Source organism: Pelophylax lessonae (genome assembly GCF_965119305.1).
Source record: "Pelophylax lessonae genome assembly, chromosome: 1".
Taxonomy (NCBI): Eukaryota; Metazoa; Chordata; class Amphibia; order Anura; family Ranidae; genus Pelophylax; species Pelophylax lessonae.
In genome coordinates this window covers 277,577,944-277,602,965 of record NC_138768.1, presented here as the reverse complement: position 1 = coordinate 277,602,965, position 25,022 = coordinate 277,577,944, and the positions used below count along the sequence as shown (strand labels likewise).

At 41.1% G+C, this 25,022-nt stretch overlaps 1 protein-coding gene across 2 annotated transcripts in view; it reads left to right on the top strand.

The window, feature by feature from the left end:
- Window positions 1–23,703, top strand: part of BICDL1 (BICD family like cargo adaptor 1) — a 172,896-nt gene extending 149,193 nt beyond the window's left edge. Inside the window, exons 8-11 of one of the 2 annotated variants that reach the window (XR_014224845.1) lie at window positions 1,400–1,530; window positions 2,487–2,607; window positions 11,089–11,197; window positions 23,382–23,519. Coding sequence is in view for 1 of the 2 variants with exons in the window: in XM_082243157.1 (XP_082099283.1) it covers window positions 1,400–1,530; window positions 2,487–2,607; window positions 23,382–23,588 (459 nt within the window). In the remaining variant the exon portion in view is untranslated. Of the gene's footprint in view, window positions 1–1,399; window positions 1,531–2,486; window positions 2,608–11,088; window positions 11,198–23,381 lie in introns of both variants that reach the window. The other variant, XM_082243157.1, reaches the window with a different exon arrangement.
- The last annotated feature ends 1,319 nt before the right edge of the window (window positions 23,704–25,022 follow it).

The window sequence follows — 25,022 nt, the reverse complement described above, 5'->3', positions numbered from 1 at the left end:
TCAACACAAGTCTGACCATTGGTTTACAGGCAGGCTGGGCTCCCAAGTAGAATGCAAAGGAATAAACTGACCACACTGGGATAGATGGTCTTCCATACCCTGCTTGTGGTCAGTTTGAAATGGGAAAGCAGGGGCATGGGCAGGATCACCAGGTATTTCACACAAAGGAAGCAATACAAAGTACATGGTAACACAGACCCATATCGTAAATAAGAAATGCTGTGGTAATATATACTTTGGTTGTCAAGCCACACTTACTGTATGAACATGCACCCAGACCAGCATGATGATGTACCCCTAGGGGGTGTAATAATGGTGGCCTGGGTTCAGAGGAAGTGGGTTGAATGAAGCTTGGTGTCATTCATCCCAGAAGAGTTCAGGATGGAGAAGTGTGCAGAGCGCTAAATATTTGGGCGAAAGCAGTGATTTTTTTTTTAATTTAACATAACAGACATAAGGTATGGTAGCATTTATTAATTACTAAAACCCGGAGCTGGGCTTTAAGTATAACTGTTGGCATGATAGCAAGATAGCTAACATTTTAGAAGAAAGGGTCAGAAATGACATTCTCTTTATTTCTCTCTTGACAGGTTTACTTTAATAAATGGTTACCATAACTAATTTTTAACCCATTGTCACAAAGTAGTCTCTTCATTTAGAGACCTAGAATAGTTTGAAATGTGGAACCAAGTAATAAGAAATCTCTTTTAAAAAACTTAATTTCCTATGAATTGTTAAAAAAAAGTAGATAAAGGTGTAATAGAAAAATCTCAACATATAGATAAGCCCACAACACTAGCAGCGCTAATAAGTATACACAATAATATGCTTATACAACACTAAATGTCAATCCTGCAAGGAAGGAATGAAATAGAGTCTCTGGTTTACTTCTATTCAAAATCCAGTAAGGCTTAGTCCAAACATAGGGAAGGGTGTGAAGATCTCTCAATCATCCACTAAGTCTCCACCAACCACCGGTGCTCCCTCCTCTCTCTGGACACTCACCAGATACTAGATCAAACTCTCCCTTAGACAATAAACCGATCCTCGAATGATGTGTCTCCAAGCTCTTTGGATCCAAATTCCATGTGACATTTAGTAGCAAGAGAAAGCTGAAATGAAGGCATTTAGCAAAAGCATGCACGCCCTATGACCACCGCTGTTACTGTCCCATATCCACCAGGTACACGTAGCGTAGCCAAGCGTGGCATCAATAGTTGAAAAAAAAAAAAAAAACACAGACCACGTCCAACGATTTGGATAGCATTCACATATTGACTAATAATAATGGCTAATATATTTAATACTTTATAGCCCTATATTCTATTAAAGAATATACATACAGTGTATAAGTATTAACTGTTGTATTTCTAATGCCAAAATGCTGTCTTCTATCCAGGTAACTCTACTGAGTGTTGAAATGACTGCACTGAAAGAGGAGCGGGATCACCTCTTGGAACTGACCCAGAATAATGATATGCACGAACAGCTGCTGAAGGCCATAAAGGACCGAGATGAGGCTATTGCCAAGTAATAACAATTTCTATGCTAAGTAAAAATTATCACACTTGGCTAAATTTCTTCAGATGCTCCAGTGTAAAAAAAATGTAAAAGGACTTGTTTTATAACAGTTTTGTGTTGTACTCATCATATACAGTAATTTTTGTTTAGTTTCCCCCTCATTTTATGGGATGTTTGACGTGAAATTAAGTTAATTTCACTTATCTTCCTATTACTTCAAGCCTAGTAAACCAGGCCCTGGAATGATGAATAAAGAAAGTGACTACAAGGAAATTGTGAGGATTTAAAATTAGCAAAGCCTATTTCAAAGTTTGCAAGCACCACTGGAGCCACCCTACCCATTGTCCACACTTGTAGGGGATACTGTAAAAAAGCTGGTCTGTGCAGGAAGCTATCCTTGTATACCTCCTTTTCCCTCACTGTACATGGACCCTGGATATTGAAGTATTGATCCATTGAAAGCAAATACATTATCACTGTTTATCATCACTTTATTTAAAGTGTATCTAAAGTCAAACTCTTTATCTCTATTTTTGGATGAAGTGGGAAGGGGGTTCTTTAAATATTTTGTGCTACTCTGTGTAGTTCTGTTTCATAAAATCCCATCCAGATGTTTTTTTCCCCCTATTCTAAAGCTGACCCTACACTGGACTAGCCGAATTTCAATCAGTGTGTGGCTGTCCCTGCTAGACAGAAGTTGATTGATTGACTTCTGACGAGCAGGGACATGCTGGAAAACTTTATTGATCACTGGCTACAGTGGCTGTGTGAGCCACTGTCAGAATACAATGTCCTGGTAGGGTGGATTCCTCCATCCACCTCGTTTGTGTGGATGGATGAATCTGTTTTTTTTTTTTTTTTTTTCCACCCCGCTGGCCGAAAAAATACGAACAGCCCAGGTGTTAAATATTTATTTTAACCTGTATATGTATATGACTAAATTTGTATAACAATTTTCTCTCCAGAAAGAATGCTGTGGAAATGGAGCTGGCGAAGTGTAGAATTGACTTGATGTCACTGAACACTCAGCTACTAGATGCCATTCAACAAAAGGTCAACTTGTCCCAGCAGTTGGAAGCATGGCAGGTGAGTACACACGCTATGACTTTAGTTGTCCTTTAATCAAAAATGTTTTTTCCTAAACCCAAATTCTCAGATTGTTTTTTTTATCATTACAAACATTACCTTTATCAGAACAGGAGAGCATCACTAAAGCCAGCCATAGATGGAGCACTTTTCTTTCCTGCAACCTCTCAGTGTTGATGGGGGAATTCCTCCCGCAGAGCTATTGTGTTCTCCCAGCGGGGGCGCAGAGTAAGCTATTCCCGCCGAGACAACACAGTGATTATTGCTAGCGGCTAGGGCAGCCATCAGAAATTTTGGGGCCCCTTACACAGCTTTAGGCCTGGTCAGGTCATCAGTTCCTTATCTTAGATATTTCCTCTGTGATATTTCCTCTGTGACACATGAATCTATCAGTATGACTACTCCTGTAATTGCGAAACGCGTTGGTGTATCATGGACCGTTAGACTGCACATACGAGATCCGTTGGTGTGTAATGTAGGCTCAGGCTAGAACAGCTGCTAGCAATAATCACATTTAAAATCCGGCAGGCTGGTTGTATCTTGATCGATCAACTTGGGTACATTCAGCGTGCCCTTATATGGTTTGCTGGGTGCTTGGGACCCTTTTACACTTCTCAAAGTTCCTAAAGGGTATATGCTTCTTTATGTAAATTTTTTAGTTGAACATCATTTAGAAATCTTTTCTGACCCCTTTCTCAGGGATAGTATGTTGTGAGTTGCAATTGTTACTGTGTTCATTGTCAAAATGGATTTTGTAGGTGCAGGCACCAACAAAAGTTACAATTGTTACTGTGTTCATTGTTAAAATGGATTTTGTAGGTGCAGGCACCAAGAGACTCAACATGAAATTGTACAATACTGAGACAACTATAAACTATTATCTGGATCTCTGCATGGTGCTACACCCACCCTGTATTTTTCTGTGTAAGCATCAGTGACCAGTTGATCCCTCTGTTGTTTGCACAAAAAGAGGGCAGTATTTGCTGAGATGTTATACTGTTATTAATTCACACTTAAGTTTCCTTTTGTAAGCGTAACAAATTTTGACAGCAGGTAAAAAAAGATATCTTTTTTTTTTTTTTTTTAAACAGATTCTTGAAATTTTAAGTCATAACAAATTATGTGAAGAGTCTCAGTAAAAGAGTGTTGACTTTATTTCTCCAGTTGCAAAATGATGCAGATCGTTTTTTTTTTTCTGTGGGTTAGGGGATGGAATCTGTCAATTATGTAATTGGGGTAGTCACTGTTGGAAGACTTTGTGTCAGCATTGGCTAGACATTTACACATACTATGTGTGTGTGTGTGTATATATATATATATATATATATATATATATATATATATATATATATATATATAGTGTCCCACAAAATGTAATACACCCCTCACATTTTTGTAAATATTTTATCATATCTTTTCATGTCACAACACTGAAGAAATTACACTTTGCTACAATGAAAAGTAGTGAGTGTACAGCTTGTATAACAGTGTAAATTTGCTGTCCCCTCAAAATAACTCAACACACAGCCATTAATGTCTAAACTGCTGGCAACAAAAGTGAGTACACCCCTAAGTCAAAATTGGGCTCAAAGGGTTAATATTTTGTGTGGCCACCATTATTTTCCAGCACTGCCTTAACACTCTTGGGCATGGAGTTCACCAGAGCTTCACAGGTTGCCACTGGATTCCTCTTCCACTCCTCCATGACGACATCATGGGGCTGGTGGATGTTAGAGACCTTGCACTTCTCCACCTTGCATTTGAGGATGCCCCACAGATGCTCAAAAAGGTTTAGGTCTGGAGAGAGGTCTGGCCAGTCAATCACCTTTACCCTCAGCTTCTTTAGAAAGGCAGTGGTTGTCTTGGAGGTGTGTTTGGGGTCGTTATCATGTTGGAATGCTGCCCTGTGGCCCAGTCTCCGAAGGGAGGGGATCATGCTCTGCTTCAGTATGTCACAGTACATGTTGGCATTCATGGTTCCCTCAATAAACTGTAGCTCCCCAGTGCTGGCAGCACTCATACAGCCCCAGACCATGACACTCCCACCACCATGGTTAACTGTAGGCAAGACACACTTGTCTTTGTACTCCTCACTTGGTTGCCACCACACACGCTTGACACCATCTGAACAAAATCAGTTTATCTTTGTCTCATCAGAACACAGGACATGGTTCCAGTAATCCATGCCCTTAGTCTGCTTGTCTTCAGCAAACTGTTTGTGGGCTTTCTTGTGCATCATCTTTGAAAGAGGCTTCCTTCTGGGACGACCAATTTGATGCAGTGTGCGGCGTCTGGTCTGAGCACTGACAGGCTGACCCCCCCTCCTCTTCAACCTTTGCAGCAATTCTGGCAGCACTCGTATGTCTATTTTCAAAAGACAACCTCTGGATATGACGCTGAACACGTGCATTCAACTTCTTTGGCCGACCATGGAGAGGCCTGTTCGGAGTGGAACCTGTCCTGTTAAACCGCTGTATGTTCTTAGCCACCGTGCTGCAGCTCAGTTTCAGGGTCTTAACAATCTTCTTATAGCCTAGGCCATCTTTATGTAGAGCAACAATTCTTTTTTCAGATCCTCAGAGTTCTTTGCCATGAAGTGCTATGTTGAGCTTCCAGTGACCAGTATGATAAGAGAATGAGAGCGATAAACACCAAATTTAACACACCTGCTCCTTATTCACACCTGAGACCTTGTAATACTAACGCGTCACATGACACTGGGGAGAGAAAATGGCTAATTGGGCCCAATTTGGACATTTTCACTTAGGGGTGTACTCACTTTGGTTGCCAGTGGTTTAGACATTAATGGCTGTGTGTGGAGTTATTTTGAGGGGACAGCACATTTACACTTTTATACATGCTGTACACTCACTACTTTACATTGTAGCAAAGTGTCATTTCTTCAGTGTTGTCACATGAAAAGATAAAATATTTACAAAAACGTGAGGGGTGTAGTCACTTTTGTGAGATACTGTATATATGTATATATATACATTATATCTATATATATTTATTATATCTATATAGATTATAGGTTAGGGCAGGTATGTGGGGGGAACAGAAAGGCAAACATATAAACAGGGTAGAAGAAGTTGGTGGGCTTATGTGTAGAGAAAGAGTGTGTAGGAGGTGGCAGAGGGTACCTAAATATTGGGGAAGGGGGTGGGGGATTCTTTTACACCATTGCTATGTCCAGACCAGGAGCATATGAATTTAAAAGGATGATCGTAGGTTGTAGAATTCCAGAAGACAGTCCATGCAGCCTAGAAGTGTAGGATTCCTGTTTGTCATTGTGTTGGGCTAGACGGTTTTCTATATAAGAGAGAAAATCATCTGTGATCATAGGTGGTTGGGGGTAAGGTTTTTGAAGTTGGTTTATTGGGCTTTGTTTGCTATGGAGAGTAAATGTGTTACGATAAAGGCTTTTTCCCAATCTTCGGAGGAGAGGGAGATTTCCAGATCAGCTGTCCATTGTTGAGTATAATGAGGAAGGCATGAATGAGTGCAGGTAAGGAGAATGAAGCATATTGAAGATCGTTGTTTGTGTTGGATGGAAATCCTGTAGTAGGAGGCTTTCAAATGGGGTTGGTGGTGAGGAGAGGTCCTGTTTACCCAGGAGTGAAGATAGAAAAGAGTTAATCCATTGGTATGCAAGCCATTATAAGGTAGATGGTTTAGCATTTTAATGCCAATGACTGAAGAGTTGGATCAAAGGGCATTCTCTAGGTGTGCTATGGTTAAGACATATGGGAGTAGGGATGTTATATTGCTAGACATTTTTTGTTTTGGGCCTAGGCCCAGTTTGAAGAGGGTTTGGGGACAAAAAAAGACCAACTAACCCTACCAAAAGCCTTCTCTGCAAAAGCAGAGCCATTAGAGAATCCAAGTGATTTGGGCATGATGTGTTAAAAGGATAATTTTTTGTTTTTTTGTTACATATATTTGTAATGTTCTTCCAAGGTTCCACTTTGATATGTTGATTATTTATTGGTGTATATACTTTTAGTCTGTATAACCATAGTGCTTGGAACGAGGTCTGCAATCAACAGATTGGAAACACCTGTGTTAACCTGTGATTTTACATATATATTAGTGTGTGGTGACTTAATTCATGTGGTTTTGATAAAGCACGTGAATCGCATTAACCTTCCGTTCTTCCCCCTGCCTGACAGTGCAGTGCAGTCAGTACATACAGGGATCTACTTTCTCCATTTCTAAAAATAATCTTCAACTTGGTCTATGCTAAAACCCAATTTTGTGAAAGGGGAATCCAGAATCTTTTGTGTGCTGGGGTTAATGGTTGGAAGTAGTGTCTCTTCTAAATAGTCACCTATTGTCTCTTTGTTTTGTTGGTGGTGGTGGGAGGATTGGTCTCAGGAATCTCTTAGGAATTGTAGTTTCCAATTGTCATTAGTTCATTCTTATCTGAGTGAGTTTATTGTTGTATGAGTGCTGCTTTTACATCTTCCCATTGAGAAGGGAGTAGAGTGCTGTCATTTATGTGATCAACTAAGAAATTGGAGATAGTAGTTTTTATTGTCTGGTGGCATATTGGGGTCTTCTAACAGAGTATTGTTAAGGTGCCCTGTCCACATTGAGCATGGTGTGGATGGTATCTCGAGCGTGAGCATATTTGGAGAGTGGTCAGACCACACTAGTGATAGGGTTCCAACCCAGAGCCCTGTGGCTAGTGATAAGTCAGTATGAATGTATAATTGGCGAGTGTCTGAATAGAGGGTAGAATTTTTATTTTGGGGATGAAGAATCCTTTACAAAACCACTAGCTGTCGGTTAAACAACTGTTTTTGAAAGGAGTTTAACTGGCTGAAAGAGACTGGATTGATTTGGGATAATGTCCAGATGGGGTTCTAAGTCAATATTAAAGTCACCACAAAGGAAAATAGTGCCTGAGGTGAATTCTAGAAGAATGTGGAAATATTGGCTGGCTGTGGAGACCTGGTTTTGATTAGACAGGTAGAAAATAGCTATCCTATATGTTTTATTACAAAGGGGCAATTTACGATGGGTCTATTTTTTTTGATGTTCAAAATGGATAGTTCAATTTTTTTGTCTACATGTGGATTAAGCTTGTGCTTTGGTACCATTTAAAATAGTAATTGTTGTGACAGTTGGGGGTGTGGTCAGTACAGAAGTGGGTTTCCTGAAAAAGGAATATCAATATTTAAAACCTTATGCATAAAGGAAATGTTTTTTTCACTCCAAGACAAATTGTTGAGGCCCTTGACATTATATGAACAAAGTTTCAGGGGTAGTGGAAAAGGTTTTATGGTAGATAAGGCAGTATGGGAAAATTAAAAACGAGGGAAGGTGGAGGTTCGTTTTTGGAAGAGGTAAGTGAGGTGGAGTGGAGTGAGAAGAAGAGGGTGTTCAGTAGTGATAGAAAGAGAGACAAAGGACAGAAAAGGTGTTAGGAGGAATAACTGGCTTGGCTCACAAGACTATATAGTAGTATAAATCCAGATCCCAACTGGGGGGCTGAACCACCTATGGGGGGCAGGTGGAAGCTTAGGCAGGTAGTGAGCATGGCCGCACCAGGGGAAATGCAGTGTATGGTAAGCAGTTCCGTTCATCAAACTAATTTGGGGAACAGCTAGGGTAGGGCATTCAAATAGTGTCTTAAGCCTGGTACACACGGGTCAAATATTGGCTGGTTCAACAGAAACCAACCGACATTCGGCCTGTGTGTACATCAGCCTGTTAAACAGCAGCCTGCTGAACAGGCATGCTGGAACACCAGCATCTGATCGGTATCTGATCAGCGTTGGCAGCCAATTGCTGCTAGCAATGACTGGTGTGTTCTAACTGACGGGTGTGTTTAAACAGGGGGGTGGGTGTCAGAACACAATTCAGCAGGGATATCTCTGTACTAACTTAGCATTGTTAGTACAAGCAACCCCTCTTGAATTATTTTTTTCATTCAGGCCGCTGGGTTGAACAAACAGAAATTTGTGTGTACCATGTTTAGGTCTACCAATACATTTAGAAATTAGGTCTACCAACCAATTGTAAAATATAAGGAGGAGGTGTCTGTCTCCAAAGTGTACAGACCATTTAGGTTACCTTGTGAAACAGACCCCCCCTATAAAAAAAACGAGTCATGAAATAGAGATGGCACATTATCATATAGTACCCTCACAAAGATTTTTGCCATCAGCTTGGCATTGTAATGTTTAAAGGTAAGCTCCGGCACATAAAACTTCTTTCATTTAAATTTATTCCTCAATACCCACAAAGAATTCACTTTATGTGCACAAAATGTCTTTGTAAACCCAGATACAGCGGCTAAAATAAGTATTGAACGCGTCACCATTTTTCAAGGTAAATATATTTCTAAAGTTCCCATTGACTTAAAATTTTTGCCACAAGTTCGTAACAACCCATGCAAACCATACCTACAAATTTGTAATAAAATGGAATGACAGGGAAAAGGTTTAGAACACATTAAGAAAGGGAGGTGCACAAATGCATGGAAAGCCAAGACACCAGCTGAAATCCGTAATTAGAAAGCAACCTGCTCTTTGTCAGTGCAAATTAATATCAACTAATTAGGTCTTAATTAATGACCTATATAAAGGTGTCTCATTACCAAGATGTCACACAAGAAACCTCCTAGATGGGTAAAAGCAACCTTACTGTTGCAAAACATACTGATGGCATTGATTACAGAAGGATTTCTAAACTTTTAAATGTTTCACTGAGCACTGTTGGGGCCATAATTCGGAAGTGGAAAGAACACCATTTCACCATAATGGCCACGACCAAGTGCTCCTCACAAGATTTCTTACAGGAGGAGTGAAAAGAATTATCAGAAGAGTTGTCTAAGAGCCAAGGACCGCTTGTGAAGAGCTTCAGAAAGACCTAGAATTAGCAGGTACAATTGTTTCAAAGAAACCGCCATGGCCAGTATGCACACTCACAACACAAGACTCCATTGTTGAAGAAAAAGCATGTTGAAGCTCGTTTACAATTTGCTGCACAACATTTAGTCAAGCCTGTGAAATACTGAATAAGGTCTGGTCAGATGAGACCAAAATTGGATGCCATAATAAATACCATGTTTGGAGGTCAAATGGTACTGCACATCCTCCCAAAAACACCATAGCAACAGTGAAGTTTGGAGGTGGAAACATCATGGTGTGGGGCTGTTTTTCAGCATACGGTACTTTATATTGTTGAAGGAAGGGTGAATGGAAAAACGTACCAAGACATTCTTAATATAAAATTGCTGCCATCTACCAGGATGATGAAGATAAAACGAGGGTGGACATTTCAGCAAGACAATGATCTCAAACACAAAGCTAAGGAAACTCTCAATTGCTTTCCAAGAAAGATAATAAAACTGCTAAAAATGGCCTAGCCAATCATCTGACTTGAATTCAATCAAAAATCTATGCAAAGAACTAAAGATCAGAATTCATAGAAGAGGCGCACAGAACCTTCAAGATTTGAATATTGTATGGAAGAATGGGCCAAAAATCACATCTGAGCAATGCATGCAACTAGTTTCTCCATACAGGAGGCGTCTTGAAGCTTGTCATTACCAACAAAGGATTTTGTACGAAGTATTAAATACATTTCAGTTAGCGTGTTTAATGCTTCTTTCCCTGTGTAATTAAATTTTATTACACATAACTTCATTTCTGAACTTACTTGTTTTGGTTTCTTTGTATGTATAGATTGCATGGGTTGTTATTGACGTGGTGAAAAATTGTCAAATGTCAATAGCACCTTTAGAAATATATTTACTTAGAAAAATGGTGACTTGTTCAATACTTATTTTACCCGCTGTATTACCTCATAAAAGCAGCAGTGACATCATCACTTTGCTGTACATAGCTTGTGCAGAGAGCAGAGCTGCGAGAGGCAAGTCCCCTACATACGAACCTTCGAGTTGAGGATTTCCAAAGATGCAAACGTGTTTGCACAGTTTTTTTTTTTTTCATTCAACCCAGCTGGCTGAATGAAAAAGAAAATAAAAAAAAAACACAGATTGCCGTACCAACACAAGCAATGTTGGTGCAGCGGTCTCCCCAGCTGTGCTATTGTGTTCTGACGGGGATTCCCCCAAAGAGAACACACTGATCACAGCCTTTGTAAGCACTGATCTTTTTTGGACTTACAAATGAGCTACCGGAACGGAACTTGTTCGTAAGTAGGGGACTGGTCTGTATTACAGGGAGCTCCTGCACAGAGGCAAAGTTCCACTCTGGAGTAATGTCCAGATCTGGATGAAATCCATAAAGGACACCAAGATTCAAGAGGAATACAAATGGTGCTTATATTTGGATAATTATGGCTTATCCTGGAGTTAAGCTTTAAAATAAAAAAATCAAACATAAGTAAAAGAAAAAACATTTTATTTTCCTAAAGATTGAAGTAATAGTAAATGTCTGTTATAAGTACATACTGTAGTGCTAGATCCAGTCTATTCTTCACAACTTTCTTGTCTCTGGGCTCCAGTTTGCTTCCTCAGGGCTTTTCACTATATGGCTCCTTTGGTTTCTGATCTAATGGCCTTTATCAGTTCCTGTACCGACAACGTTAGTTATACACCTTTCCTGCCTTAGAGGTGAGATCACAAGTCACTGTATTGATGTACATGGCTTTTCCATCACATCAGCCCTTCATTCTCAATGCAAACTAGTTTATATTCATTAATGACCATCCATCTTCTGTGCCCATTGCTAATGTCATTTGCTTGCCTCATAGTAATTATGTTCCGTTTTGTGGTTATCCTGTGCACTGATATGAGGGACATACGTTTTTTTTTTTTTGGTCTTCATTCTTACATTTTAAACTATTGCACTTCTGTTGGTCAGAATGGCATTAGTACTCAGATGGAGGTCAAGGTTAAGAACTTTGCATGCTTGCAATGTTTTTTTTTTAACTGAAAATTCGTTTTAAAACTAATAATGAGTTGAAAATCACAATACCAATTCTATGTGAATAATAATCATATACTGTATGTATCTGAAAAAAAAAAGGTCAATTAAAGTTGCAAAATTTCTAAAGCCTCATAAAGGTTTTAGACAGTATGCAAATTCCTTTCCAATACTTATAAGGGCGTGGGGTGGCTGGCTTTAGGCTAGTGTGGATGGCATCAGTTTGAGAAGCTTCTGAGATCAATCAGAATTAATTTGATAGTTGACTATCTTCAGGCCACCATTTGACCTTCAAACCTGTATTTGATGGATCTAATGGAAACTGCAGATTTAGGCAATGTCAACTGTCTTCTGTTTGTGTCAAGAAGGGTTTGCATTCCTTTGGACTTTTATGGGTATGCAAACCTATTTGATACAAAAAAAAATTATTTAATCAAAGACCCTAAATCAGCAGTTTACTTTAAAAAAAAAAAAAAAAATACCCAGTGATCCATTCATAAAGGCTGTTGCACAGGCACTTCCTGTTACAGGACGAAAACATTCTGTCCCGGTCTTAGTTTGTATCCAATGTCATCACCTTATCCCATGTTCTCCTAATGGAGACTACATGCAGACTTGGATTGCATAGACACGTTCCACTGTTGTAACCATCAGGAAACTCAGAAATGACATGCATTAGTGCAGACATGAAGTGTATAGCAGAGGGATTGCACAAGTTGAGCAGTGTTGATCTGCAACAAGAGTGAAAAGTAGTTTATTAAAAAGAAAAAACATGAAAGCTGACTAGGGTACACAGTGCTTAGTTAAAATAAATGTCATCCATTTAGGGGTGACTTGTACTGTAAAAAAAAAAAAAAACTGCCCTCTGTTAGTGACAGGGAATGACTTAAGCCTAGTACACACAGGTCGAATGTTGGACAGCATCGGTTGATTCAATAGGAAGCTTTTAAGTCGGCTTCTGTCAAAGGGTCATGACCAAAATAAGTCTGCCGACTAGCTCCAATGGCTGAGAGCGCTGACCGGAGTGTTCTGGCAGGGGGCAGAGCAGAGGGGATGGCTGAACACTGGACAGCAGTTTAAAAAAAAAAAAAAAAAAAAAAAAAAAACTGTGTACGAGGTTTAACAATGTACCTAGCATGTTTTAGATGCATTCTAATACCACACTCAGACATTCCCAAGTCCTTTTTTTTTTTTTTTTTTAAATAAAGGTTGTGCAGAATATTTACATGGCAGAGCAGAGATAGACATCCAGGCACAAGCTGATCACTGGGAATCCGTACATCGTTAATCGTACAGTACAGGGCTTGTATTCGTAGATCATGGGTTATATGCACACTACCTTTCCGTGTTTGGACACTGGTTAAAAAAGGCCACCCCTAATGCAGTCCCATGTAACCTCACCCACTCTGAGACTCAAATATATATATATTTTTTTTACTATGTTAGTGTCCTAAGGTGATAGACTTCTCCTTTGGAAAAGTGTTTTCTTCTTTACCATTTCTTTTTTCAGCTGTCGCTTCTTTAAAGATCTGACATTGCTTGCCTTGGGTTAGCTAGCAGTTTTTGGAACTGTAACCCTCATTGTTATACTTTGGGGACCATGCCTCTACTCCATTACGTGGGGCTTGCTACTGTTTGCTTGGGGGAACTGGATCCTGCGTTAGGCACTCACCTTGACACAAAGTGCAATGCTTGTGGTTAGCTACAGAGTGCTATACAAGTCTAGGCCATGGTCTCTCTCTGTGTTTCCCAAACCCTGAAAACCACTTCAGAGGTATAATCACCAGGACAGCCAAAGCCTGGACTCCTAACAAGCCCAGTGACATGGATAAGGTAAAACAAGCTTTCCCTGCATTTTGGGACTAGTTCATGGATATCAATAGACCATCCATAGTGGTTACCACACAATGTGAATACATAAGACAGGTGAATGGGGAGTTCTACACTTTATTGTGGTACTCCCTGTTCTAAAGTTTAAACGTGGAATTTTTCCTCCTGTCCGGACTTAGTCTCAGTTTAATGACTTAGTTGACAAACACCTCTTGGCTGATGCACTTTAATGAACACTCAAATACCATACTCGCCATAAATGCACACAGCACATTTGCTGTACTTCCTGTTGCCTTCTGCTATAGAGACCCAGCCACAGGAACAGTCAGTGCCTGGGTTATAACTCTGCATTCTGGATATACAAACCCCATAGTGGATCCCCTCACTTAATCAGAGATCTCAAGCGCAAGAGAGCACTAGGTGATTGCTCACAGTGATATCGGTTTTCTTGTTCCAAAACAATGTCCTGTTCTAAGACAGCTCCCTTCATCTGAAGCTAGCTTGCTGTCGGGCACAGTATACATTTCTCTGCCGCTATATGAATTCTTTGGAAAACTTGGCACTCCTAGAACCATCAGTTTCCGGGGGCCAAAAACACTACACTTCCTCTCTCTCCCCTGACACTGCAGAGGATCTACAAAGCTCTGCATTTTATGAGCCACTAGCGTTGGCTTCTTAAAGTTTTCCACTGTTGGCACACTGTAGTGCATATTTAATTTGATTCTCCACAGCCAAAACAAGCTACTTTGGGGGCATGAAGAGTCTGGCAAAATCAAAAAAATGTCCTATTTACACATAAATCAAAGGTGCACTACACAAGGACTGGCCTTAATCTGAAAGAATATTCACTTCTCCTAAGCTTTTTACTGAAATTGGCTGCTCCAGTAGATGATCCTGCCATTTCAGTCCTCAATTAACACCCTACAGCTCCTATTGAGGATGTTTCCATTTTTAAGGATTCTGTTGCCCTTGCAGGCAATAGAATCTAAGCCCTCTTAAAAGTTTCAGTTGCCCTTGCAGGTCCAGCCCTATATCTAGAAAATGCTGTCATGTCCATTTGCAAGAATATTGCTAACTGGACAAGATAACTGAATAGAGAACATGACCCTTTATTTGGTGACCCCATTCTCTTACATCAATTGATATGCTATTGATCCCTATCCACACATCCCCATCTTCCCATCACATCAACATTTCCTGAGCTTTGCTGTGAGATATCAACACATGATAGAACTACCATTTCGACTCTCCTCTGTGCCCCAAGTGTTCACAAAAGTCCTTGCCCTGCTTCTTACATTTCTGCAGACCCATGACATTCACGTCACAGGGTACTTGGCTAGCCCTGTGCTGGAGGAAGACTCAGTCACAACCTTGTCTAAAGGACGATTAAGTTCATTTAAAACTGACTGGATAATCATGTTTCCAAAATCTGCCATTCAGCTCTCAGACTTCAGTTTCCCATCATTATTTGGAAACCGAGAGCCATCAAATTACCTATACCACACTGGAACCCCTTCTGAAAGGTCACCCAGTCTGGATGCAGTCGGACAATGCCACAGCAAAGGCCTACAGTACATAATATTTACATTCCAGCTCCCTATCTGCTGTCCGTATTCCTGGTGTGGACAGTTGATATAAGCCACTTGCGAAAAATTCGGCACTTTCAGGATAACATCAAATGGCAGTCTTCCTTTATAGAAAAGGCATAACAGCTGTATAGCTGCCAACATGTATTGGTTGTCAGGCCTTAATCATTCAGCCAGGAACCTCTAGAAGAAAAAGATCCCCGAAGGACTAGTACCCGAGGCTGAACCTAGGGAGGAGAACCCTAGAAGGACAGAGGGACTACTGTGCTCAAGGGGAAATCTAAGATTATTATTATACAGGATTTATATAGCGCCAACAGTTTGCGCAGCGCTTAACAAAATGAAGGCAGACATTACAGTTACACTACAATTTGGAACAAGAGGAATCAGAGGGCCCTGCTCGTTAGAGCTTACAATCTAAAAGGGAGGGTCAATTGATACAAAAGGCAACTAAGAGAATCAATCTGGTGGTTCAGACCAGAACAGATACCATAAAGAGAGATGATGCCAATGGGCTGCTTCAGCCTGATTGGTCTTACTAAGGCTAGTTACATGCTGTTCTTAATAGATAAGTGGGGTTGCCATCCATTCTTAATGGCACCCCCAGGCATCTAAAAATGGAGCGCGGATGCAGGAAATCACATGGTGCCAAAGCACCATGCAATTTCCCTGCACGCTGTGTTTTAAAAAAAGTCACAGTAAAACTTTTTCCTGCATGAAACTCAGGCATGCATTGCCATGCCTGTTCAAACATGGCTCACAGAGCCGCAAAGGTGCGAACCAGGCCTTAGTGAGTTTTCAGAGACAGGGTCACAATCGGGGCTATGTCATGTCTCTAGGCTCGGAAAGCACTCAGCGGCTAATTAACACAGCATATTAAGGTCTGGAAAGTGGCACAGTGCAAAGCCCAGTGACCACAGGTCATTAGCCAGGCTAACCTCATATGTTCAGTTTAGCAGGGTCCAGGTACAGCCTCCAAAGCTAGTGCTGAGAAACTGGTGATCCAGATAGCCTCTGCGTAGAGACCAGTTCAAGCAGCGGTGGAGCAAGGAATCTTGATTGAAGTCACCAAGGAAACCTACCATACAATTAGCAGGCTATTAATAGTTAGATGGTTTTCAGCAGGACTGAAAAAAAGTCTCCAACCTCCCAGGACAGTAGCAAAAAACTGAAGCATGCTGGAGAGGTATACGAAAGCTGGCTTACATATTTTTCTGTTTGCCAGTGTCCCAATCTCTTGTAGTATAACTTGGCAGTTTCTGAATTCCTGTGTCTCTCTATATAGATGATAAAGAATAATGATTTTCTTGGTTATACATCACAGAACACAGGATTATAGTTCTGGAACCAATTGTTTAGGCAGCTACCTTCAGGTGATTGAACTCTGGCAAAGAAAAGCTATAAGAACAGGCCTGTGTAACCCATCCCATTGCCATAATGCTTTATTTGCTTGCTAGTCTTCCTAGAAGAATGGAGAGCTTTTCTCTGCTCTGAGAGTAAGTAGCAAACCATTTTTCCTTAATTTTTTTTTTTTTTACTTCAAAACTCTTCTAACCCACCAGAAGAAGATGCAGGGCCAACCGGTAATGGCGCAGGGTGTACTATACAGGTCCAGAGCCATGGTCCATCTGCCAGTGGAATCCTGGCCCTGAAGACGGTTAGCCTGTCGGAATGGTGAAGATTTCAAGGGGGCTTGTCTCTATAATCCACCTTCAACTGAAATGGGAGGATTGTGACTTGTAGGGTTAGCCAGGCATCAAATGTATTGTTGTGCTCTGGTCCCTTCAGAGTTATCTATGGCCCACTAGCTGGGACTTTTTTTTTTTTTTTTTGCAGCCAGCCAGAGGGGACAGTACAACATCTTTTCAAATGTAGTGCATTTACAGTGGCCTGGGGCCACATGCGCAACTTCGTTCCTGCGTGGATGTACTGTGTGCGCTATTTTCTTTCTCCCCACACGCTGACTGGCTGCCCCTTTGCTCTCTGCCAGGACTCACAGCGCAGCAATCTATAGTCAGCTTGGGCAACTCTGCCTATGATGACCACTCACAGAAGCATGTAAATGAAGAAGAAAGTGGCACTTCCAGACCCAGGAACTTGGAAACTTGAGTTTATTTCTTCAAATCATAGGTACAACATCAGACAAGACCACAAGACAGACTGGACAGCAAACGCGTTTCACACCTTGTGCTTATTCATTGCTGATGAATAAGCAATGAATAAGCACAAGGTGTGAAACGCGTTTGCTGTCCAGTCTGTCTTGTGGTCTTGTCTGATGTTGTACCTATGATTTGAAGAAATAAACTCAAGTTTCCAAGTTCCTGGGTCTGGAAGTGCCACTTTCTTCTTCATTTACATAGATTCCTCAGGTCACGGACCTTGGTGAGCACCCATTCCTACAGGACTGCCACAGCTGCTCGGGATCCATCTGGCTCAGCTAATTGTTTTCAGAGCGGTGATTTGTTTCTTTTTGGTTTCCTGCACTCACAGAAGCACCCATTCCTGCTCTGCAGTAAAGGCTGTGAATACCACTTGTGAAATATCCCTCACCACACATGGCAGATCATGGGCACTAGGGGTCTGGGTTTGCCAGCTCTCATCTAGCTAGCAGTCCCGATTCTACAGTCCACGTTGTTGCCCCCCCATACTGCTCACTATCCCCTTCAGGGAGCAAGTTTCTGTAGCTATACCTAAATTGATGGGGAAACTATCTGCCCTTTGGGAGGCCTCATATTGGATGGACCACAAGCGAGCCCCCTCATCCTCTCCTCCCCAGAGCCTCCTTTTGACCTGTCTTGGTCTGCCCCTGTGTTTGTAGATGAGGAAGTGGAGGATGTTGTTCTGTCTATTTTTGAGGACCGGTTCACAGACATTTCTCCTAAATGCAAGGATAAAGGTTCTATCCTTGTTTGTACAGTAGGTGTTTAAATCAAAAGCATCCCATGTCAAGCTTATGAAAAGTCACTAGGCTGGGATCCTTTAAAGAAAATGCATTCACCCACAATGATCTTCCCTATACACTCACTTTTTACACTGTGTTGTATGGCGACTGACTTTAAGATTTTGCCCAGCAGTAACCTTAAGAGGGGTTCTTGAAGTGGACCTACATGTTGTAGACCCAGCTATTTCCTGCCTTAAAAAAAACAAAAAAACTTTGATAATATTTCTGTATTTAAGGGCAAGAGGGTAGAAGCCCTTGCTTGCCCTGCCATACAACATACCATTGCCACCATGGCTTTGTGCAGACTATTTTTGTCTGGTCCAAATTCATTGCTTGGGATCCTTCTGTACTCCAGCAGCTGGAGCACTTCCCAGTGGCACTGCACTATTGTATTGACAGGCTAGTAAATACTCTTTGCTAGGTATCCAAGATGGGTCTTTAGCTCATAAGAGATAGATCATCGGACCCAATTGATGGGGAGCACTTGTTTGGGAAACCATTGAGAACTAGATCAAGAAACACAGAGAACAAGAGTAAATTTCTGCCAAAAGGCAAAACCTCCAGCAGTTAAACCCTCTGCTTCTGGTGTAGAAAGAGTTCACTTCATTCTTTCTAGGCCTCCAGAGCCAAGTCTACAACTGGAATTCAGTTGTGTTAGAAACCCTGGCCCCCAAATTATTCCAAGTCCAGGAGCAACTCTCTTCTCAATTAAGTCACACCCCCCACTTTTTTTTTTATTGCATCGATTTTTGTGTTTTTTTTGGGGGGGGGCGGGGGCAGAATTGGCCTACAGGTATGCCCCTATATTAAAAAATATTAAAAGGAAAAAAAAAATCACAATATATTAAAACCTATTAGAGCTACTTGTGTGCATAGGCGATTTTATTAAAACACTAGCCTTTAACAAAGGTGTGAAGCAGGGAATTAAGGTAAAAAGGCTTCTGAAACAGAATCCAAGTAGAAATCTGTCACCTAATGGGTGCATCTAACGTAATTCACTCTCAAAGCCAAATAAGCAAACAGAACTGTGAGATAGAGACTGGGAACCGGGTGAGTATAGCGGGAATCAGTTACTAATAAGAAGAAATAATTTAGAAACCAAAGATTCAAATTGTGCTTATTATTCACATGGTTCGAACCATTAAATGCATACAAAATCAGTAAACAGTCAGTTCTTTCCCACTAAAGGGATACTAGTTATTCAAAATTTTGGTTCTGTATGGTTATCAGTTTATATGCAACCAGTGGTTAGAGTAAAAGAAAAAAAAAAAATAGTTGGCGTGTACTATGGCCAATAGGATTTTTGTACTCAGTAAAATATATTTTTCTTGGAGGGCAGTAAGGAACACAAAGTAATTAACTTTTGGTTTATACTAGTACCTACAGGATGATTTGACACTGGCAAAAAAAACTTGTAGTCCAGGAAAACCCCTCTCACTACTGGCCTTGCCTCAGTTTTTTTAAGCAAGCAGATCGTAAAAAGAAAGGGGTAAACCTGTATCCCTCAATAGACTTTTATACTCTATTGAGGGACACAGGATGTGAACTATTAAGACGTCCTAATGAGGGATTTGCAGCAGCAAAACCGCTAACAGGGGCAATGTAAAAAGAACAGGGGACTATTTGCAGACCATGAGTGACCTGAAGATTACACCACATGCGAATGAACTCTCTGCTTGCTAAGGAGAAGGATGGGGAGCTATGCCTGATCTCTAAAACTAGAGAAGCAGTAGGAAGGCCTTGACATGGGAAAGAGACCGACCAATTAAAGAACATATCATTAACTACTACTACTAATGGTCAACACGAGGAGAGAGCGCTCCCTCATAATAATTGTGACCAAACGGAGGATCCTAAGAAAGATGCCCTGTTAGAAGGAAAAGAACAAACAGTCTAATAGAAAAAGAACAATCCTCAACTCACCCGATTCCATGAGAATCAAAGGAACTCCATGGCAAGAATGGCTGACAGAGCAGAAATTCACCACATTAAAAACTGACCTTCCGAAGATTGCCATTGGAAAGAACAGAGGGGTAAGGGCTAAAAAAACTAGTTTAACTTGAAGCCAGGGTCCAAACTACCATTGTTGCAACAGCAAGACAACCTGTTCCTCCTCAAAAGCTTTTCTTAACAGAACCATCCAATAAAACAAACATTCTGTGATATACAAAGAACCACATGCGCTGGAGCTCCAGAATGAAGGGAAGGAGACAATAGTTCTGCAATGACATGACCTTCCAAGAGGTGAAAAAGCCTAAATTGACAACCTCCAAGTCAGAAACTGCTTGTTCCTCAGGGGTGTACAGTATATTCTGCTTAGAAACTTGGTACACAACCACAGAGGAAAATCTGGGAAGAGACTGGAATAAAGAAAGCACTTAGCACAGGATTCTCCTGCAACAGCTAAAGAGAAAAGGCCATAAAAAGGGAAGAAGCCATAGATTCCACCATTGTAGAACCATGCAGGTTTGAGCTGCCTATTCAGGTAAAAGCTTCCAGTGTTGCTTTCGGATAATACAAAATCCAGAGGAATCTTGGAGACATTTGGACCAAAAGGAAGACATGGTTCACTAGAGCACACCGCAATAGATATCGCCAAAGAGATCCATCTGAGAGTCCCACAGTGTGGTTACCATGAAGCCACTAGGACTTAGACTGGGGCCAGTCCTCTGAAGGGAACTCGAGATGCAGAGGTAAGGCTGGAATGGCAGTTGGAGTCCCAGAAGGATGGGGATCAAATCAGTACATATCCTAACTGACCACAAGATAACGATTTTTAGAGGGTCCCACTGGGAAAGGACAAGGTTGGTGGATCTGAGGGTAACCATGTACAACTGCTGGACATGTCCCAAATGTCTACTATGTAAGAAATTACCTAAGGCCAGGCTAGTACAGAAGCTAGGACAAGGATCTTTAGGGGAAACTATATCTAAATGCCTGGACAGCAAACTTCCCTAACTTAGAAATGTTGAGGGGACACTTCATTCTACTGAATGCTTCCCTGCAGGTGGCCGGAGAAGCAGGTCTGGAAGACCTGGGCATACGGATTTTTTGTTAGTCTTCTTATGCTTAGGCAGGCATATGCTCCAACCTCCAGGGATATCCTTGATGATTACATCAAGGGTAGATCCAAAGAGATGTCATCGCCCAAAGACCAGTTGGGTCAAGCACTAATTGGACAGTGTGCGCATTCCAGCACTTTAACCAGGAGTGCTGTACACATTTGTATGGACATCAGACTCCTATACAAGACAAGCCAGGGTGCTCCAGATGTATCCTCACACTCATTTAGACCTAAAGGAATATCTCAGAGTGGATGTGGCTTCCTCCCACACTCCAAAGACATGGTGGTAGGTTAATTGACTGTGGTCTAAATTGGCCCTAGGAGTATGCATGCATGTGAGAAAGGGACCTTAGAGTGTAAGCTCCTTGATAGAAGAGACTGATAAGAATGTAATATATAATTATATATGTGTGTGTGTGTGTTAAGTGCTGCTTAAATTGTCAGCTCTATAGAAATACCCAAAATAAATATTAATTTAGGCACAGTCTTGTGTGAATTTAGTTAAGGTCCTCTGGATAAGGCAGGGAACTATGACGACAATGTAATCTCTAAATCATATGGTAACAGGCTTTTGGATTACAGATGTCAGTGCTTTACCCCTAGGTGCCGAACGCATGCAAATATGCCGCCTCTGGGCAGCCGGGAGCACCTGCACTCTCCCCGCACAGTGACCGTCGGCTCACGAAAACTCCTGATTGCTTCTTACGATTGGGAGTTTTCCAATCATGTTTACAGCCAACGACGGCGGTCACAAGCCCCACCCCGCCTCCCAGAATGCCAAACCCCTTAAAGGGTTGGCAGGAGTTGGTGCAAAGGGATTAAGAAGGCACAGAGCAAATGTTCCCTGAATTATTAGGAGAGTGTGAAACATGGTTACCTGTTGCAGCAGGACCTTTCCCTCTATGTCTAAAAACAGTCATGGTGTGGCAACAAAAAGCAACTACACTCTGGGTGCAAGGCAAGGCCTCAGGTACTTGCAAACGACAGCAGCTGGCAGCCAGTGAGGGTTGGATGTTCAGAGGTGACCATGGTGACTGTAGAAGGGCAGGTGGATTGGACCAAAGATTGGCAATCCTCCTATCTCATGGAAAATTAGGAGCAGGGAGACACTTCCTTAACACTAAAAGCCAGGAAAGAGTACTGAGACACTCCTCCCAGCAGGGGACATCAATACCCCTTCCCTCAGTGTTAACCTCTTCTGAGGCGGAGACAAGAAGAGTGTGGTAATTTTAAGGTGCCAAGTAATCCACATAATGAGGTGGATCCTGATACTCAGCCTGATCAGTCTACTCATAGTCTTTAGATATAGGGCAGGCGCTAAGGCAATGCCAACAGCTCTGGACCTGGAAATCACTCCATTGCTAACTGGTTACCAGAATAGGGTCAGGAAAGCACCTTAAGCGGAACCAAGTGCCAAGCTAGACCCACAACATCAAGGTATAATACTGTAAAAGCCAAGCAGAGAATAGGCAGCTCCAGATAGCTGCAACCATAGAGCAGTGATGTAGCGCTCCAGCTGAGATTTAAGAATCTCAATGTCCGCAAACTGATTTTTATTTCTTCTAGCAGAGCTAAAGCAAATACATCAAATGCCCTAGGACATTACCATAAAAAAACAGATACCAGTGGTAGGAGGGGTTATCCTAGACTGCCATACGTTTTTTTCTTGTTTGCCAGTGTCCAGTCCAGTAAACAGCACTATGAAGACTTTTTTGGTGTATTGGCTAATGGAATAGGTCCATATCTGTTATATTCTACAGTCAAAGAACTTTATTAGTATACAGTATGTGCTAACCCAATTACTGAAAGGTAGCCCCTAGTCACTTTCTCTAAAATATCACTATTGATATTTTCAATCTTCTGGTAGCTACTAAAAAAAAAAGAAAAGAAAAAAAAGGACATTATAGCGTTGTAACAAATATCAAGGGTCCAAATGACTATTCTTTGTGTTGTGATATTCAGGCATTACCTGAAGTACTGACTAAGCTGCCACATTTGGTCCTGAGGTACCACTGAAATAGAATAGCACAGACAAGTCTTTTACCCTCTTATGTTAGGGATAACAAACAAAATCTAACAATGCTGCACTGTTCACATCACTAGTGTGCATATTTGTGTAGCTGCCACTAACAAAGATCCCTTGTAATGCTGGGGGCTGTTCTACAGTCGCACTGCATCAACAGAAAATAAAATCAGTAGTACCACTGAACACAAAGTTTTATTTGATAGAAATTAATAGACTCTGGGTACTTCAGTTATGGCACACATTGTTAGATCAGGTACTCTTTACTGCTATAGAGTCATCTCCCACTACTCCTTCATTGCTCATCTAACCTGTTTATAAAAACATTTCTTGGTACATTCATTTGCCCTGTCTTGCAATGACCAGTTACCACTTTGTGTAGTTAATTCTGTCATGTACTGACACTAACTTTTTTGTTTTATAACAGGATGACATGCACAGAGTCATTGACCAGCAATTGATGGACAAACACCAGAAGGAATGGAGCCAGTCTGTGTATTCCTTCTCCAGTGGCCACCACATTAAGCACTGTGGAAAGGTTAGCACTCTGAATCGCACAGAGCGGCCAGGAGAAGAGCCCATTGGTTCTGAAGGGAGAAGCCTCTTTTCATTTTTAAAGAAAACAAAAGCTTAACTTCAACTGCATCACAGTTGATGTTCTATGTATGAATCATGATGGACTTTTGTTTAGGTAAATTCATTCTGAGCAGATTTTAAAAACTATCACCATCGATGATCCCTAAAGCCATCCTAAGGCCGGCCATAGATTAAGAAATTCTCTTTCAAAAAAGAAAAAGAAAAAAAAAAAAAAAAAATCGCTCGATTCCCCCATCAACACTCTCAGTGTTGATGGGGGAATCCCACCCCCAAAGCCAGTAACACAACACTCTTGGCATGGGGGACAGGGAAAGCCATCCCTGCAGGGAGAACACAGTGGGTTATAGCCAACGACTGTAACAGCCGCTAGCAATAATCACATGTAAAATCCAAAAGGCTGGCTGTACCAAAGTTAATCAACTCAGGTACATTCAGCCTGCCCATACATGGTTCAAATCTTGGCCAAGATTTAAACTGTCTATGGCCAGCTTAAGTGAGCAAATTCGTAGTCAAACTTACAGCCAGGCAAGCAGGCACCTCGGCATGTAAAAACCACTAAGAGTATTATTCGTAGCCTATGGGGCTAAGCTGCATTCACACTTTACTTTCCTTTTAGATGTGTTTTCTATTTTGTAGAACAATGCTTTGTTCACTGGATTTTATCCATAGAGAAAACCTTGCACTTTTAGAGCCATCCATTTCTATTCACTTCATAGCTTCCTTGACAAATGAATTTAGCAGGTATAACTGTTGTAGACAGGTCCTGAGCTGCTCTCATTCCAAGGAATAGACTCCCTACCTCTGGTCTTCCAGACAGAGCACAGCAGAGGAACTGCCCCTGACCCTACCTTACAGCTCAAGTATTGAGAAATGCTCTATGTATATAGAAGAAGCAGAGTTTTTATATTGCATACAGTTTTCTTTTATAACAAACAGATATAAAAATGATGTCATATTTTAGTACAAGTTATGCTTTTTATTGTAAATTCTGGAATAAAATATTTCTATGATTTTCCATGTTTTTTGTGCTTACCTTTGAAGTTATTTTCTGCAAGGGTCTGTAAAAGGCCAGCTGCACCCAAATAATTTTTTTTTTTCCAGGTTTGCATGAATTTACAAAGCTGGCTTCTTGTAGATCTTGGGGACTCCAGTCGTAAATTAAAAACAGAATACCAAGTTCTGTCAAGTTGCAGAACAAATAACGTGGAGACAAAGTATAATAGGACATACTGCTTATGACCATGTAAAAAGGGAGGAGGAGGGAGTAGAGACTTAAACTTCAGTCCCTTACTAAACACTGAGTTTTGGATGCAGCTAGCCTTTTAATTACACTTTGAAATACACAGTCAAAGATTTATATAATTTACCACTTCATCAGAGCTAATATCCAAGAGAAATGTAGTATTATATGGGGATAGGCGTTTTCCTACACACATCTGTCTTATTCAGATATTCAAAAGTAGAGTCAATG